Below are 18,557 nucleotides of genomic sequence, written 5' to 3'. Positions count from 1 at the left end.
TATATATATAGTCTTTACACAACTGTTTAAGGTTTATTTTTGAGTCTGTGTTTCTGTCTATCTTATTAAATGTGCTTCCAGGTATTGTGAGACACATGTGTGTGGTGACACTGAAGCCACTTGCAGCAGCGTTAACATTTCTTTAGATTTTTGTTCTTTTTACACATTTTGTGCCGTATATACATCAAAAATGTTGACGTTTAGTCAGCTTATTACACAGGTAAGCCTTAAATTACTAATTGGTTTTAAGGAAAAAGGTTGATGTTGGAATTTTGTATAGTGGCTGCATTTATTCTTTAAAAAAAGAAAAATCCTAGTTTGTTATTAGCATTTTTCAGACTCAGTCTGATACAAATATTTTCCACCAGTTTGAACAGTGATCTTAAATGAGCCAAAAATAAATAAATAAAATCAAATAAATTTTAAGTGTCTTCACCTTTCCCATCATGTGTCACTAGTGTCATGATCTGTGTATTTTTGCTTTAAGTTTTTCTGTGTTCCCCTGTGTATATCTCCCCTGCTGTCATTCCTTCAGCCCCGCCCAAGCTCACCTGTTTCCTCTTGTGTCTACTCCAGGTGTTTCTTGTTGTCCTTAATTAGTTTCTCTTTATATTCTGTGTTCTGTCTTCTGTGCTTTGTTCGATCATTGAGCTGTTATCCCCAGCCTGTGTAGCTGTCCTATAGAGTTCTTGTGTCTTCCTGAGATTTCTGTAAGTTTTTGCTGCCACGACAGCCTTTCTTTTGTTATGAAATAAATCTTTTTGTTACCTTTTTGAATTTTTGCCTGCGCCCTGGGTCTGCCTGCACACATCCTCACTACTAGTTTGTGTATTTAAGTCTTTTATTTCAGTGCCTATTGACACAATATGATGAGATAAACTAAACCAGACTGGGTCTTTTTCACAGTGCAAATCCTGCTCAAAAAGGCTGAAGTCAAAGGAAGTCTGACCTTCCTATTCATGATTCTAAAGTCATTTCACTTTACTAGGAACACACAGGCATGCAAAGCACAATACAAATGAGTCCAGTGTAGTCCTCTGGGTATCGGTTCAATTAAACCACAGCAGATGATCATGTGGCGATGGGCGGGAACACCCCTGCTGGTAAAAGTCTATGAAAGCCTTCTCTTTTAATAAAACCTGTTGCCTGCAGGCAAACAGTAATGAGTCCATTTAGCTCGTGTGCTGAAGGTGAAAGAACAGAGATAACAGACTTGATGTCAAAGGAAGCAATCAGAGCATTTGGGGGTGCGACAAAAACAAAACTGCTCATTTTTCTGGCCTAATAAGTTAAGCGCTCGCCCTTGACTGAGCAGAGCTGGGAGACAAATTGAATGTGACTGCAAGGCAAAGAGCAGACAGGAGCCACTAGATGGTGCTGTTCGGTTGTTGCTACTGCTCAGTGGAAGTTTTAAAGGGACCTTGTGACCTCAGTGCTCAACTTCACATTAATATTTGACTGCAGCAGGTTGTTGTTTTGCATCAGCTGCCGAGCAGAGCACAAACTGTTCAGAGGATCTCCGTGGAAGATGCAGTGCAGCTCACAGAACTCAACCAGTGATTCACCACTCACTGAATTCAATCCAAGCAGCATTTTTTTGTGTCTGATTCGCCGTGCTCCTGCGTTACAAGCCTGCACACAAGAAATAAAACATGCCTCGTTCGTAAATGCGATGACTAAAATTTTCCTTTTTTGTTTGTTTGTGGTTTTTGTTGTCTTTACGTGCCCACATTTCAAGCAACATGCTTTGATTCTTCTCCAGCTGTGGGGAATGGGTAAACAATCAGAATGCCACCTTGTGGGATGTTTCCTACAAAAGCAGCAGAGAATGAGCCCTTTTTTTTCCTCCTCATCGCGAGGAGCCCGAAACAAATGAGATGGAAATGAGTTTGGAAAATACAGCCATAGGAAAAGGCAAGCATCTGTTGCTGACACACAGATAAATTAGGCTTTTTCTTAATGCGTAAAGCATAAATGTTATAAAATTAAAGCCCAACTGAGTTAAAACCTCCTTCATTTTGCTCTGTTAACTGCAAACGTCTGCTGATGGGAAGGAAATTTCACTGAACTTGCTGCGACTTGTTTGTAATATTACATCCAGACTATTTTGCATGTTCATGCTCCCTTTTTATTAAACACAAGCCTGCAGCAATCCTGTTTTTATACCTACACAGTGAGTGTTATCGAGCAAAAGTGCTGTTTTTTTTTGCTGCCAGACAAAGATACAGACGGTTTGAGGACAAAAATCTGATGTGTAAAAATGTGAGATGTTTTTGTAATAAATAAGGAGAGCAGAAGAGGACGAGGAAAAACAGTAGACAGACAGGTGATGGAGTACGATTCTCGAAAAGCTCATGTGAGTCTGCTGCCATGTTGCCAAAGAGGGGCTCTATTTTTAGGGGAGGAATGTACACAGGCCTCGTGGAAGGAGACCATAACAACAAACAGTGTGCAAACAAACTCCCCCTACAAAGAGAGGAGCGCGTACGGTCACACAGCATCAACACAAGAAGAAAAGGGAAGAGAGTTCAGCAAAATGGCAACGCAATACGTTTCCTGCTGAGAACCTGCTTTGAAGCTTGTTGGATCCAACAAAAACATCAGTAAGGAGGAAGATAAAAATAGGTAAGACTTGTAAGGCTCTGAGATCTGCAGTGGGGCTGTTAATAATGTTTTAATATGTTTGCAGAATCTAAAGGTCAGAATTGATGATTTGTATTTTATAAAATTTTCATTTCAAGTTTAGAATGACACATTTGTGCATGAAAAGGAAGAGCTGTAGCTACGATCTTTACATTCGCCAACAGCATAACAAAACACAACAAGTTCTCCCACAGGAACGTCAAAGCAAAAAACAAAACAACAAAAACCAGCAGAATCAGACAAAACACAGGCACTATTTAGGAAAATATACTGCTAGTGTGTAAGTTCAATATATAGGATACTTATTGTTAATATTTCAATGAGAAATTTAATTCTACTTTTATGTACAAGGGCAATAATTCACTCTAATATGGTTTGAGAATGAATTAATGACACTGCATTGAGGTTAATCTTGAAAACCATTTTATTCTTATTTGCTTAAATAAAAAGCAAAAGCAATCAATTTTCACATTTCCGTTATTGTATAAAAGTAATTACTAAAGTAATCTTATAGGTTTAGTTAATCTTATCCAGGGTTTGGTTAAATTCGATTAAAGTAGTACTTTCAATGCAAAAACAATTCAAATGAATTTTTTGTAACATCTTCACCCGTTCTCAGGATGGATCCCTTGGCAGCGGAGGTCCACCTCTACAAAGATGAGGAGCATTCCTCCTCCTTGCTTCTGCAGCTCAACAGACTGAGGCAGGAGAGCATCCTGACGGACGTGGTGCTGTGTTCGGGGACCACACAGATCCCCTGCCATCGTAGCGTCCTGGTGTGCAGCAGCCCTTACTTCAGAGCCATGTTCTGCAACAACTTTGTGGAGAGCCAGCAGACCAAGATCGACCTGAAGAGCGTCCCGTCAAGTATCCTGAGCAGCATCATCAACTACGTTTACACTGGACTCATTAGCATCAGCATGGACATCGTGCTCTCTCTGATGCAGGCGGCGTCCCTGTTGCAGTACGAAAACCTTTTCGAGGCCTGCTCGAGTTTCCTTCAGGGGCAACTCAGACCCAACAACTGCTTAAGCATGATAAGACTTTCTGACATAATGAATTGTAACAGTTTAAGAGACAAAGCTAAAGAGATGGCCATGAGGAGCTTCTCCGATGTGTCGGTCTCTGAGGATCTGTGTGAGCTTTCCTTACAGGAGCTGATGGGATACCTGGATGATGATAGCCTTTGCGCAGAGGAGGAGCAGGTCTTTGAGACACTCGTTGCTTGGATTCATCACGACCCCATATCCAGATGTGGGGCGATCAGCGACCTTTTCAAGAAAGTTCGCCTGCGCTACATCCACCCCACCTACCTCTTCCAGTTCATCGCAAATGACCCTTTGATCCAGTCATCCACCCTCTGTACTGAGCTCATCGAATCTGTGAGACGCCTGATGTTTTCTGTCGGCATTAAGAGCGACAAAGACTTTTCAATGGATTCTCTTTGGGCTGCCCCGCGGCGCTGCACCTACGATGACATGCTGTTGGTAGTCGGAGGGAGGAAGAACAACGAACTGACCTCGAGGGAAGCGCTAGCCTTCAATGAGAAGAGCCAGAAGTGGCTTCAACTCGCCAAGCTGCCTGTTAGCCTTTACAAAGCGTCCTACGTCGCCCTTCACAGTGTATTGTACGTTCTTGGAGGCTGGATGATAAATACAAAGGATAACCAAGTCAGCAGGACCGTCTACACCTTGTCCCTCAAAACCAACCAGTGGCGGACAGCAGAGCCCATGCTTCAGCCTCACTTTGCCCACCACAGTGTCTCCTACCTGCATTTCATTTTCGTCCTGGGTGGCCTTGGACCTGACAGACGGCTAACAGACAGTGTGGAAAGGTAAGAAAGCCAGTCAACTCTTACTGTTACTAATAAGCAGTGGTGCACATGGTTCCGCTAATCAGCTTTGAAAACCATTACCTGACCAATTAGCTTTAACTAAATTAATCTTTGCCAATAGCTAAGTAGCACAGGTATAAGTAGGTAAGTAGCTAAAGACTAAATGGTCTATACTGTTTTCAAACAGGTATAGATACACTGTAAAAAATGTACGTGAATTTTACAGTAAATGTCTGTAAAATGGTGACAGAAATATTTTGTAAAGTGAAATACAGAAAGGCAATGTTTAATTAACAGTGATATGCTGTAAAATCTGAAACAAAGTATCACTGTTTTTTGCATTAACAATATGTTAAAACGACAACATTTTTTCTTCATAATTACTAATTGCTGTATTTAAAACAAAGATAAATTGTAATTCTGAAAACAAAATGAGACAGTTACATTTACAGCACAATAGTGTTAAATTGACCTTTTTTCTCAGGTATTTTTTACTACAAACTTTTAAAAATTCAAATTTGTTCAAATTGATTTACACATAATAATTTGAACAAGAATTATGAAATAAGTATCCGGAATATGACAAAGTTAAATCACCTGTTACATTCAAACCCACACTCTAAAAATGAAATGTTGGATTTACTTAACCATGTTATGTTACCTGGTTCCACTTAACTGAGTTGAGTAAATTCAAAGCAACATGCTCATGTTCTTTGGTTAAAAAAACTGGGATATTGCTTTGAATTTACTCAACTCAGTTAAATGGAACCAGGTAACATAACATGGTTAAGTAAATCCAACATTTCATTTTTTACAGTGCAACTGCATCCCAAAAAATGTTGTTTTACCAAAACATACAAAGACAATGAAACTGGATTCATAGTTACAGCATAGACATGGTATGGTTTTGTCTTTTCAAAAAGTCTTTTTGGTTTGTTCAGTATTTTTATACAGTAAATAAAGTGTAAGTTGTTGACTGAAAAACTGTTTATTTGCCTCTATTTCCTCTTCGTGTGTCCACCTGTTAGGCTTGGCTAACTCAGAGATTGGCTGAATTGCCACAGGTGACCCCGCCCACCTTTAAATCAAACCAATAGAATTAAACTAACGTCAACAGGTTTGTGTAAGACCCACCTGTCTCGCACGAAGACATGTGACAGACTGACAGTCATCTTAGCTGTTAGGGTTAGCTTACGCTAATTTATTCTTTACTTCTTTAGTGTTAGCTTCCGGTATTTAAAAACAAAATTAGTGGTTAAGCATTGGCGAAGCTATGTTTTTAGTTAGCGGATTATGAGTTAGCGAATCTAACTTTCTGGTTAACTGTGCCCACCGATGCTAATTGAGCTGCAAAATCCACAAACAAACAATCAATCTCTCTATGCTGTCATTTAAGGTACAACAGTATGTTCAACCAGTGGGAGTGGATGACCCCGATGCCTGAGGCTGTGCTCCACCCTGCAGTCACCGCTGTCAACCACAGAATCTATGTGTTCGGAGGAGAGGACGCCATGCAAAACCCTGTCAGACTCATACAGGTGAAATTACACTCAAAGTGTTTCTTTCTCTTTTTTACCCAACCATCCACTCACTTTATGTCCGTTCCCTGCACTTCCCCCATCATAGGTTTACCACATCGGCAGGAACATGTGGTCTAAGATGGAGAACAGAACAGTGAAGAATGTTTCGGCTCCTGCTGTTGCTTTGGAGGATAAAATCTACATCGTCGGAGGTACAAGCAAGTGTTAGAGCCGTACAGTGTTGAATAAAGTACCTCAAAGTGATACTTGAGTAAAACTACAAGTATCTTATCATAAAAATGCTTTGGTTAAAGTTAAAGTCTTCTCTAAAAATATTACTTGAGTAAAAGTCTTAAAGTATCCGATATTTTTTGTACTTTTTGTGAATTTCTGACACAAACTCTACTTAAGTATTAAAAGTAAAAGTACTGAGTAAAAGTGAGCAGTTAGATTTTCCAAAATGACATTTATTGGGAGGTGACTTCTCCAAAAAATATTTTTTCWAAHDGCGTGCAGCTGTGATGGGTTGTGTACAAGCTAATAGGGTGTCAGAATGGTTTATATTTATACTTCTCATCCAACAACAATTAAATTCACTCTATCCAGGAGACACAATTTATCAGGATAGTTTTTTTAAAGTAATAACAACTCAGAATAAAATAGGAGTAACGACTTCCTACTTCTTACCTTTTTTAAAAATGTAGTGAGTAGAAAGTACAGACAATTGTGTAAAAATGTAATGAGTAAAAGTAAAAAAGTAGGCTGAAAAATAATTACTCAAGTAAAGTACAGATAACCAAAATTTCTACTTAAGTACAGTAACAAAGTATTTGTAGTTATTTTACAACTCTGGAGCTGTAACAGGCTAAAATGTCTGAGAAATTAAAATACACAAACAAAAACTCACAACAGTTTTCTAGAAAGGTCCATTTTGAAACGAATTTCAGAAAACTTCAGACAACACATACATGTCTGTAGGATAATCTCAGATTTTTTTTAAAACTCACTCAAATAAATGAATTTGGAGAAATAGTTTAATTTTGACTGGATCTGCTCAATCTGCCCAAACCAAAGTGGATTTGTTGCCATTTTAAAACAACTCAAATCGCAAAATCTTTATGACAGTTTCAGCAAACACCACTTCATAATGCTTTACATCACTGATTACATTAGATCATGGTTTACATACAGTACAATACTACGGTTATTTGCTAGAGCAGCAGCAGTTAGCAGTTGCTTTTCCAGCACAACCTGAAAGCACCTCCATTAGGATTAATATAAACTTACTGCTGGAATATTACTACAAAATATAAATTTATAATAAAGCATTTACTTGAACTGCTTGTTGCTGTTTGAAAATAGTTCTTGTTAATTTAAACATTAAAGTTGAAACCTATCTAGAACAGATGTTATCTGTTCATAAACTTTTATCAGACTATTTAAAATAAAATTAACATAAAATATTTAAATATTATATTCATCATTTCATCTTGGCCTTACTGATGTTTTAAAGTTATTTTTATTAAAACAAAAGACACTTAGGTTGACAAAAGACTACCCTGTTGGCGATTCTAGCCTGTTTCCTGGGTAAAAATGATGGTGGAGTGACATTGCAACGTTCTGTCGGAGCCCCCGGTGCCACCGCTGTCATATTAATGTGTCTGCTGTCCCAGGCTACACCCGCAGAATGATGGCGTACGACACCAAGGCCAACAAGTTCATCAGGTGTGCCAGCCTGAAGGAGAGGAGGATGCACCATTCTGCCACCGTCCTCGGTGACAACGTGTACGTCACAGGCGGGCGCTACGTCAGCGGACACGACCTCATTGAGGACGTGGACACCTTCGAGTGCTACGACCCAAAGACAGACACCTGGACGAGTAAAGGCAGTCTGCCTTATAAACTGTTTGACCACGGCTTCCTGACTCTGACCAGTGTGTCGCAAAACTGGGCAAAATCATAACACAGGGAAAAGATATTGGAAAAAAAAGTCCTTTATAATGTATTTTTTGGTGTGTGTATTAAAGGTTTTATTAGTTAAAAACAAACAACTTGATGGCAATTTGACCAACATTTAACACAGTGATTTAAATGTTTACTTTTTTCAAGCTTTGATTCAACACCTGAACATTAAAAACAAAAGCTGCTCTTCAGCACAGCCTGTTCGTAAAATGTGTAACGTCCCAAAGTGCTGATTTCAGCCTGCTTTGAATCGAGAGCTTTTTATTTGTCATGTTTGCATCCTTGAGGCTGTTTGGTTGCGAGTTGACGCTATGCTCTGCTCTCAGCTCTGAGGTTACAGACACTGTATATACAAACACTGGAAAACTGTGATGAAACTGTTATGCGATTGCTAATATTTTTAAAATATTACTAGTACGCAAAAATCTTCAATCTTCATGTCTTTATATTTTCTGTCCAATAATCAGATTTTCTTCAAATTCTGTAAAATGGTCTTGATCAAGAGTTTGCCAAGTTGTCTGTAGATTTTTACATTTATTTATTTATTTTTTGGACTTTGGCTGCTTTTCCCCTCATTGTCTCATTTGGTTCTTGTACCTGACCACGACAGCGTATTGTGCTGATAAAACATGTGTAAAGTGAACAAGCGGAGGACAAAAGAAGTGTCAGGAGACACTGCCTAGGCCACAGCAGATATCTGAACATTGTTTTTAATGAGACAGGGAATAATCAAACAAAGACCTGAGGTTCCTTACTTATCGTATGTTAAAGTTTCATCTCGTAGCACTTTAGGAATCATCTCGCTGCAGTGGTGGGCACGGTTCTGCTAATCAGCTAACAGCTAATGGCAAAGCTAACTATTCGTCACACAGATTTGCCTTGAAACTTTTTTATTTCTCAGAATATATACATCGCAACCTGTAAAACTTAACAGTTTGTATTAGCATTGTTTGTCTTGTTTGGTTTTTTTAACTGTTCAAAAAAAAGTGTTGAAACTTGGAATCTGTGAAATCTCTGTAGACAGGTGAGCGTTAGCTAATTTTTTTTACCGGTTTAATTTAGTATTTACAAATTAATTATTTTAATTAGCAGATTAGTGTTATAGCAAAACATCCTGGTTAGCTGTGCCAACACTGTCCTGCTGGTTCTAATATAAAATGTTTCATCTCTAGGAGACTATATCTGAATAAGTCATAGGTCAGGCTGAGGTGTTTTAAACAAGTAAAACAAACATTCCTTGTCGGAATGAAAAAACAGCTGAAGTCAAAACAATGTTGCTCAAGATCATTTTAAAGATTACAAGAAAGTAACTCAATAAAATAACTAAATATAACTCAAGACATTGTCACGGTTTGTCTTTTTTTTTATGTGTTTCATTAAATTTGATACATTTTGAACTTGTTTCTAATGTCTTAATTTTCCCTCTTTTATTTATTCATAATTTACCATTTCAGTTCGTTTTTTTATATCCTCGCTTCATTTCTCATCAGCTGACAGTGAATCTCAGGAGATCATCCTCATCTCACTTCTGTCTGTTTGATGTGACTGATCCTGTTCAGACGTCTACAAGTCTGGACTTGTTCCTGCACCACACACACACACACACACACACGTTTGTTTCTCGTGGGGACCTTCCATTGACTTCCATTCATGTTTTTTAGACTTTATATCCTAACCCTGACCATATACTCTAAAATTAACCTCACAGAAACTTACCTGACCCTAAAACTAACCTAAACCTTGGTCCTAAACCTAACCCCACACCTGTAACATGCATTTGGACCTGTGGGGACATGACATGATTGGTCCCCACGATTCACTTCGGTCCCCACCTGGCTGCTTTTTTTTGTAAAAAATACCCCATGTTGTAGGAAAAACCCGTACACACACACACGTTTGCACGGCTATCTAATTGGGGACATTCCATTGACTTCCATTACATTTCTACAGCCTAACCCTGACCACAAACCCTAAGGCTAACCTCACCTGACCCTAAAACTAACCTAAACTCAATTTACACCTTGGTCCTAAACCCAACCCCCAACCCACCAATGGCATTTAAACCAAATGGGGACTCGACTTTTGTCCCCAAATGCACCAATTGTCCCCAAATGTCACCAAAGCCGACCCCCCCTCCCCACACACACACACACACAGGGAGAGAGAGAGAGAAAGAGCAATTGTATATTGTACAGTATTTGTAAAAGAACATTTTGTTCGTTTTGTTTCAAACATGACGTTTCATAGTAAGATCAATGCAGATTATTCAGAACTTGCAAACACTATTTTCTTTAAAATGAACTTTGAAAGTCATGACTAGTAACAGCTGAGCAGCTCATGTAATCGTATTTACTGAGAACTTCCAGATACCAATATCAGCATTTTATAAAGACATAAGCATTACTACAGAGCATTTCCATGAAACCAGAACTCTTTGGGTCAAAGGTTTCAGATGTTTCCTTGCTTCTATGAAACGGAGCGGAGGGACTGTTGGAAAACCTATAGGTGACCTGCTGTTATTTTGAGTAACAAACAGGAGGGTGAGGGTTACACCTCGTGAGGCTTGTTGCCGAATGAGCTGGCAGATGTGAGGCCAGAGACAGAGAAACTGATGAGTGTATTTCACAACAGAGAATCTGAGCGAGTGATGAAACTCATCCACGAGGAGCGGCAACAGGTGGATATTTGTGTAACTGTGCTAAACTGTGTTTATGTGTGTCTGCTGGGTCAAGCAGGACTGACCAGCTGTTGTGTCTTATCATTATATCACAACAAAAACAGAGGAGAAAATTAACAGAAGAAAACTGATACTGTTTTAAAACTATAATGATATACATAATGAAAGTTTATGTTTATTAACTTATGCAAAGTTTCAACTCACAGATTAAAAAAAACTGACTTCAACAATGATAACGTAACACACTCATAGTTTGACTTACGTGTGCTAAAATATGGTATTTCCAATGAAAATAAACAATCGGCTAAAAAATGGTTGGTTTGGAAATCCTCCCAATCCCCAGACTTCATCAGCTCCGTAAAACTAATGTAAGATTGTAGCCAAAACAAATACAGGTGCACCGACAATGTGAATAGCTTGAAAATGCAATTTTAATCAAATTCGATTGTAAATGCAAGTCCAACAAATAAAACCAATTCAGATCCAATTGCAGTTAATTAGTTCTTATTGAAATACACTACTTTCACATGCTCTATTTAATGTGATGCCAGTTAGTAAAAGTTATTGAATGAAGCCAACATATTGTGATGAATCCTGACATTATCCCAGTCCCTCACCTTCACCGGCATAATGGTGACAGTGGAAAGGAATGACTGCTTTTTAACAGGAAGAAACTACATCAGAACCAGAATGAGCAGCCACCTGCCTTTACTGTCTGGGGTTTGATAAGAAAAGAAAGAGACACAAACACAGAAGCATTGATGCAGATGTAGCTTTTTATGTAAAAATTATGAAACACAAGTTAATGGCAGCAGTAGTTACAGGTATAAACATGCAGAGTAGAAAGAGACACATGGTCAATAACGTTCAGCAGTCCGAAGCATGTATGTTTTTGTTCTCATGCCCCCAGCTGACACCTCAGATAATGGTCTAAGTATTGTGTGATTGGTCACAACCTCATGGGTGTGTTTGTTTGTGATAAGTGGCTGCTGATCTCATTTCCACTTCCCAAAGAGCAGCTGGCCGAGGCTGTTAAAAAATACAGCCATCTTTACAACTGTTCCAGTGAAAATAATAAAGACAGTCAAATAAAAAATGTATATAGATAGTCAAAGAACTTGTGGAAGGACATTGGACAGTTTTTGTGCTCAGGGGAGACAGCGTGGAGATACAGGCTGTGCAGACCAGCCAGGCAGAGTGGATACATCAGGGATGGGCAACCCTGATCCTCTAGGGCTGCTATCTTACGTGCTTTGAGAAGGGAATCTAATCACTGAATCAGGTGTTTTTAGAGCATGAAAACAGGTAAAACATGGAGGACAGCGGCCCTCGAGGACCAGGATTGCCCAACCTTAAATACATGTTCACACAGTGCAGTGGTGTCTTTGTGACAAATTTACAAAATGGTGCCTCACTTCAGTTAACAACAGAAATACCAGATTTTCCAACATTCACAAACGTGCTGTGATGTTGCTGGATCAATGGTCTTAGGTCTTGTCTATAACCAGACCTTAAGTCTTTTAGAAGCTTATAAAAAATAATAATTCAGGATAATACAAGCCAACCCTATAGGATTTATCAAAAGTAAAGACTTAAGCCTAATGCTGCGTTCACACCGAACGCGATTTCAGCTTCACAATCGCACGCAACGCTTCAAGTTGGACGCTTGTGCACTTTGAGGTCAGACGCAGGACAGCTCTTGAAGCGCTGCACGGCAAGAGCCTCCCCGCCCCTCCCTCCTCTGTCGGGCTCTGTTTAATGTCGGACGAGGAAGTGGCTTTGCTTTATTTACAGAGAGCAAGAGCATGTCACGTTCATCAAATAATTAATTCATAATTAATTCACCAGATAATTCAGAGATATTCCCAGGAGCTGCGGGAGAGGCTCACAGTTCGCTTTCAGGACTATTTTTGTCCCGAGTCCAGTCTGATAAGCCGCTGCCACGCAGTGGTGCGGATTTCTCCTGTCAGGACACCGACTTCAGGCACTCGATTTCAGCTAAAGAGCTCCTCTCCATCTGTTTCAGGTTAGTGGACATCATTCAGTAAACTGTCCCGTCAGGAAATATGTCGCTACGTCACACATGGAGTCTCTCTGATTGGTTGACGCGGCGCGACGAGCTGCAAAAGTTCAGATTTTCTAACTTCAGCGATTTGCGCATCAAGCACGTCGAAGCTCAAATCGTTCAAATCGCGCTGCTCTAATCGCGCTTGAGGCGCCGCAGCACTTCCTGACGCTGATTGAAGCGCATCCACCATAGACTTTGCATGTAAACCTGATGCTCCTGATGCTGAAATCGCGTTCGGTGTGAACGCACCATTAGTCTTAAAAGTAGACAGTGTCAGCCTCATGAACAGAAACTAAAAGTTAGCTCCACAAGAGAGGAGCCTGACAACTAAAAGCTCTGCCTCACATTAGGAACCCTAGGAACCAGAAGTAAACCTGCTGTCTGAGTTTGTGATGGACCTGCCCCTCTCACAGTGACTGCTGGATATGAGTAACTTAAAATGAAGAAGCGGGTTGAGATAAAGAATGGATGGAAAGAACAGTAGTCCTTATAAACAATCTAATCCTCCAGGAACCATAATATGCATCCAATTATTTTAGTAGAAACAAGTTGGCAAAGTCTATCTGTAAGAAATACTGTTTAAACCACACGGTCTTAATGAAAACATTAATTATATTGTTTTAAAAACTGCCATTGTTGTAAAACATCATACGCAAAGCTGACTTAAGACTCAGAGATCATGTTCATATTTATTTCTGAACTTGTGTTTTGTGTACAAAATTTAGTCTGAACTGGACTTTTATGACATCACCAACCAAAACAAAGATTACATTTTGTGACAGTGGTGGGATAAAAACTTAGAATTGCCATCTAAGATACTCTACAATTTATGACTTTCCTTTTCCTTTTGAAACTGTAAATGATACTGCTGCTCGCTCTGTTAATCATACAGTGAATAAATTAAACAGAAACTAAAGAGGGTATTAGGTCAGGGTTTAGTCACTGAGTGATCAGACATTTGCTGGGACTTTCCGTGTCATCCTGTAGTTCATCCTGCCCCACAAATAGAATTAAACAGACTTCAGGGACTAACAGCACCATGTTTATTACTCTGTCCCAATAACGGTATCACAGTGTTACAGTTTCAGTTTTGAAGTTCCACTTTTCACACATATCATCCTCTGAACAGTTGGGAACGATGGGAATTATTTCATTCTGCTGTGGTTTCTAATGTAAGGCTCTCCTCCTGCAGAGGACTAACTGTCTTCTCTTTTATGTCATGTGAAAAAATGTAAGGAAATTCGTGTTTGGTAGATTATTTCCTTGTTAATTATTTATTATGTATTTTATCTGGCACCTGATTGGCAGCGTCTGGAGGTACCAGAAACTCAAAACAAGTGTGAATAGCAACAATAAAATAAGATGTTGGTCAATGACAAAGAACATTTGGCTAATTGTTCATGTGTGCAACACTGCTCATCCCACAAATGTGTTCCTTACAAATGTGATCCCATTTTAAAGAGAAATGAGCAGACTTTCTAACTCTGTAAGATTTATTGCCAAGAAACATTGGGCCTCATGCAAGAACCGTTCGTACGCACAGATTTGTTCTTAAGTTGTGCGTACGAGTGATTTAGGAGAATTTGTGGCATTCACCAATGTTTTCGTATTCTAAGATTTTTTTCAGATACGAACAAAATTTACGAGTGGTCCAGACCTGTCGTAGATTTTACGTACAGTCAGTCTGCTGTTATCCAGATGGGTTTTCCTCATTAATAACTTTATATTTCGTTAGTTTGAAGATATTTTGAGTTGAAAATAAATCACACTCCATAATTATGTTGACAATAGGCTATTCTACTTGAATTAGAGTTATAATTTTAAATGTAATAATTTAGACTAGCAAAAGACGGCCAGAAAAACAACCAGGAAACCCACAGACTGTAACAGAAGCAGGCTGGAACTATGAGTGTGCATTTAGATCATCCACACGTGCACGACGGCCGCCCCCAACAGAGCGGACGCACCGCGACACATGAAGGAGCTGAGCAGAATCTGGTGTGCTGCTTCCTGGAAGAGGAGCCCGCTTCATGTCCACACTGTGCTGCAGCTGACACGTTTGACTGATTGTATAGGGTGTCATGAGTTACGGGGACCGAGAATAGCTCTTCTTACTTTTTCCTGCTTGCTGATTAGATCAGCTAAATACTTGCCGCGTAGGACTTGTAGAAAGCAGCACCAGATGACTCAAACTACCTGTGTTTGTGTGTCTTTGAGTGAGACAGAAACACTAGAAACACTATAAATGTGATAAACAAATCAATAAAACTTTCAAATACAGTCTGTAAGATAAGTGTGTTTAATCAAGCTGATCCAGAGCACTGGCTGGGATGTGTTGTTATCTTTCAAGAACGAAATCAAGAAAAAGACCCACAGAAAGTCTTCCTTCATCAGTTGCAGCTGATTTTTTTCAGGGTGGGGGGATTTAAATACAGAGGTATAAACACAGTGCAACTTAATGCTGTGTAAGAATCCAGCAGGGACAAAGAAACAGACGACTTCTTTACAGCCACAGTTCTGAGGAGCCTAAATGAGTTTCTCTCTTTTTTATTTACACTGGCAGAAAACACTGACCAGATTTAAGAAAACACTTTCTAAAACCAAATTCTTCCTGTAAAAGGCTCATAGTTTGCAGTTGGCTTACACAATCACATCACATCAGTCAAAAAAAACACAAACTATAATTTACTGCCTGCTGCCAAAAGGGAAAAGGTGCTTCTTGCATGTGTTTGTTGGTTGTGTAAGCAAAATATCTCATGAACCACTAGATGAATTTTAATGAAACTCTCAGAAATTGATCATTGGATGTACAGCTACAACTGTTTAAATTTTGCAATCAACCCAATTCAAGATGGCCAACGTGGCTAATCAATTTTAGCCATCGTAAAAATGGCTACGACTTGAGTTAGAATTTGGTGTGGTAGTAGCTGAGACTGATCCACAACACATACTTTAAGCTCTAATAGACTGTGTGAGATCTTTGTATAAAATTGTACAATTAACTATTGGAGTCAAACCTGTCTGTCTGTTAGCAAAGTACCTCATGAACCACTGAACGGATTTTGATAAAACTCTCAGAAAGTCATTGCTGGTTGTACATCTACAATTGATTCATTTTTAAAGTGAATCCAATTCAAGATGGCCGTCTCAGCCACCTGAACCTAACAAACACAAAAAGGCTCTAACTCAGTCAGCTGTCCAGATACTGAGCTACAACTTGGGGTGGTAGTAGATGAGAGTCAGTACCAATAAATTTTTTCAAGCATCACACATTGTACAACATCTTTGCTCAAAACTTTGGCCTTAATTCTTTGAGTTAATGCAACGTCTGTTAGTAAAATATCTCATAAATCACTTGGCGGATTTTAATGAAACGTTTAAAGGATAACCATCAGATGGACGTCAGCAGCTGATAAACTTTTGGGCTCAACCCAATACAAGATGGCCCCCATGGCTAATCAGTTTTATCTATCATAAAAATGGCCACAGCTCTGCCAGTTTTATCGTATTGAATTAGAATTTGGTGTGGTAGTAGCTGAGACTGATCCACAACACATACTTCAAGCTCTACCTTAATGTGTGGAATCTTTGAATAAAACTTTGTAATGAACTACTGGAGTCAAACATGTTTGTCTGTTAGCAAAATATTTCATGAACCACTGGGCGGATTTGAACGAAACACTCAAAAAATAACCGTTTGATGGACATCTGCAGCTTTTGGACTCAATTAGATTTAAAATGGAAAACAAAAAATGGCTACAGCTCAGTTTCACTGATGCTTTTAAAGTAGATCTATTGGTCTTTTAATAATCAAATCAATTTTAATTTTCTTTTAAAATGTATCAAACTAAAACAAAGTCATAAGGCAGGGTAATCTTGCTCAGGTCTGGTGAAGACTGTAATAAATATGTTTTTAAGTGAAGTAACATTCTCCTAACCTGCTTTAGATAATAAAAAAAAACATGCTTATGCTTCAGAGTGAATGCCATCGGTGTCTTCTGTCCCTGACTTTCCATGACACTACAGAACAACTTCTCCTCCTCTCTTGCGCACATCTTTTGCAACACTGGAGTTGATAAACAAAGCCACGTGCTGCGGAGAAGTTTCCAAAGTGGGCGGAGCCTGAGCGTTTCCGGGTTCTGACTCGGAGGATAAATGACGGAGCTGCGCAGCGTCAAGCATAGAGAAACACTGGAGACAACAAAAGCGCTTTGCTGGGAGGGAAGTGTGGCAGCACAAGTTGTGTTTTTATTTATTTTTACAAACTTTTGTTTTAAATTAGTTAACTTCAACTAGACAGGATGCCGTTTCTCGGCCAGGACTGGAGGTCACCGGGTCAGAACTGGGTCAAAACCGAAGATGGTTGGAAGAAGACGATAGCAGACGACAGAAACAACAATGTCTCAGTGGACAGGTTGGTTAGCCAGAAAAAATAGCTGCGCTGAGAAGAAGCGTCGCGCTGTGAAAGTTGCGCAACTCCTAAACTGCGCAGTTCTTGTTTTGCTTCAAAGCTTTGGGAGGATGGAGGGAGATGTTTCTGAAACAACTCGGTGATCAAAGCAAAGTGCTGGTTTCCATCAGTCTTCTCGCTAAGTTCCCCTTTGTAGGCTAATCACTGAGCTAATAATAACCCAACAACAACAAGTGAGGAGATTAACGAAGCTCTGAGCCTGGACACTGTCCAAAACTGACTCAAAACAAACAAAAAAACAAAAGTCTTTCACTGTGTCCCGAGGGGTTATGTGCAGGCTTGTGTCCATTTGTTTTGTCTCTTTGAAGTGCTGCAGTTACAGTGAAAATGCGCCCCCTTCTGTTTTTATTTATTTCTTATTGTCTGTATTTTTCCAGCTTCTGCAAAGTCAAGGAGCCGGAGTGCTTCAACAAGGAGAACCTGCTGCTCTCCCTCAACTATGACATGGCTGCCAAGAAGAGAAAGAAGGACCTGATGAACAACAACACCAAGATCCCCTGTGAGTCCCCACATACCCCCAAACAATCTACAGAAGAAGAGCACTTTGATATTATTATTATTATTATTATTATTATTATCATCAAATATTCCACAGCAGAATTACAGCTCGCCAGGATGTTTTCTTCTTCTTTCAATTTGTCGACAGCCCCAGCAGCCGTGGAGCTGCGTCTTATTTGCTTTGCGTGTTTGTCTCTGAGCTTGAGCTAATGAGAGCAGCGGCACGCCGCTGATGGAAACACTTTTATTTTCTCTCAGATTTCTACAGGGAGAAGTGGATTTACGTTCATAAAGGAAGCACCAAGGAGGTAACAAACCAGCTCGTTTGGTTTGATTATAAACACTCCAAATGCAAACACAACTCCTGTGTTCTTGCGAAGGATTGCAATCTAATACCCTGATAATTAAATTCCCCCAGCGCCACGGATACTGCACGCTCGGCGAGGCCTTCAATCGCTTGGATTTCTGCAGCGCCATCAAGGACACGAGGAGGTTTAACTACGTAGTCCGAGTGAGTGTCTGTTTTTACTCGTTTTGTTTTGTTTTGTCTGCCCCGTGTCTGGTTGAGAAGGGGTTAAAGTTGGGAGGGTTTGTAGGCCTCAGCGAGGTTCTTATCAATCTCCTCCAGACGACGAACCCTCACTCCAGAGCCCAGCGCCTTAAACCAGTTCTTTATTAAAAAATCAGTTCCTTTTTTATTTAGCAATACATTCTACTTTTAATTAGAAGTGTCCAAACACATTCACTGCTTTATTTTATTTAGTTTAATGTAGTTTTTTTTGGTTCCTGTTTATATTTAAACGTCAGCAAATATGCTTCAGACCCCCCGAACACACACACACACACACACACACACACACACACACACACACACACACACACAC

General features: G+C 39.6%; 2 protein-coding genes across 2 annotated transcripts in view; both read left to right on the top strand.

Moving 5' to 3' along the window:
- Positions 1–652: 652 nt before the first annotated feature.
- Positions 653–9,297, top strand: klhl38b (kelch-like family member 38b). The gene is made up of 5 exons (XM_014003378.1): positions 653–2,625; positions 3,263–4,477; positions 5,874–6,015; positions 6,104–6,209; positions 7,671–9,297. Exons 2-5 carry the CDS (start codon positions 3,264–3,266, stop codon positions 7,958–7,960), a joined length of 1,752 nt encoding a protein of 583 aa, XP_013858832.1. The 5' UTR covers positions 653–2,625; position 3,263; the 3' UTR covers positions 7,961–9,297.
- A 7,570-nt stretch (positions 9,298–16,867) lies between these two features.
- fbxo32 (F-box protein 32) overlaps positions 16,868–18,557 on the top strand; it is a 16,856-nt gene continuing 15,166 nt past the window's right edge. Inside the window, exons 1-4 of the mRNA XM_014003377.1 lie at positions 16,868–17,118; positions 17,553–17,674; positions 17,932–17,981; positions 18,092–18,184. Of these exons, the coding sequence (XP_013858831.1) occupies positions 17,006–17,118; positions 17,553–17,674; positions 17,932–17,981; positions 18,092–18,184 (378 nt within the window). The 5' untranslated portion in view covers positions 16,868–17,005. The remainder of the gene's footprint in view (positions 17,119–17,552; positions 17,675–17,931; positions 17,982–18,091; positions 18,185–18,557) is intronic.

This window comes from Austrofundulus limnaeus, unplaced genomic scaffold (assembly GCF_001266775.1).
Source record: "Austrofundulus limnaeus strain Quisiro unplaced genomic scaffold, Austrofundulus_limnaeus-1.0 Scaffold18, whole genome shotgun sequence".
Taxonomy (NCBI): Eukaryota; Metazoa; Chordata; class Actinopteri; order Cyprinodontiformes; family Rivulidae; genus Austrofundulus; species Austrofundulus limnaeus.
Note: the sequence above shows the minus strand (reverse complement) of the source record. Positions and strands in the feature narration are given on the sequence as shown.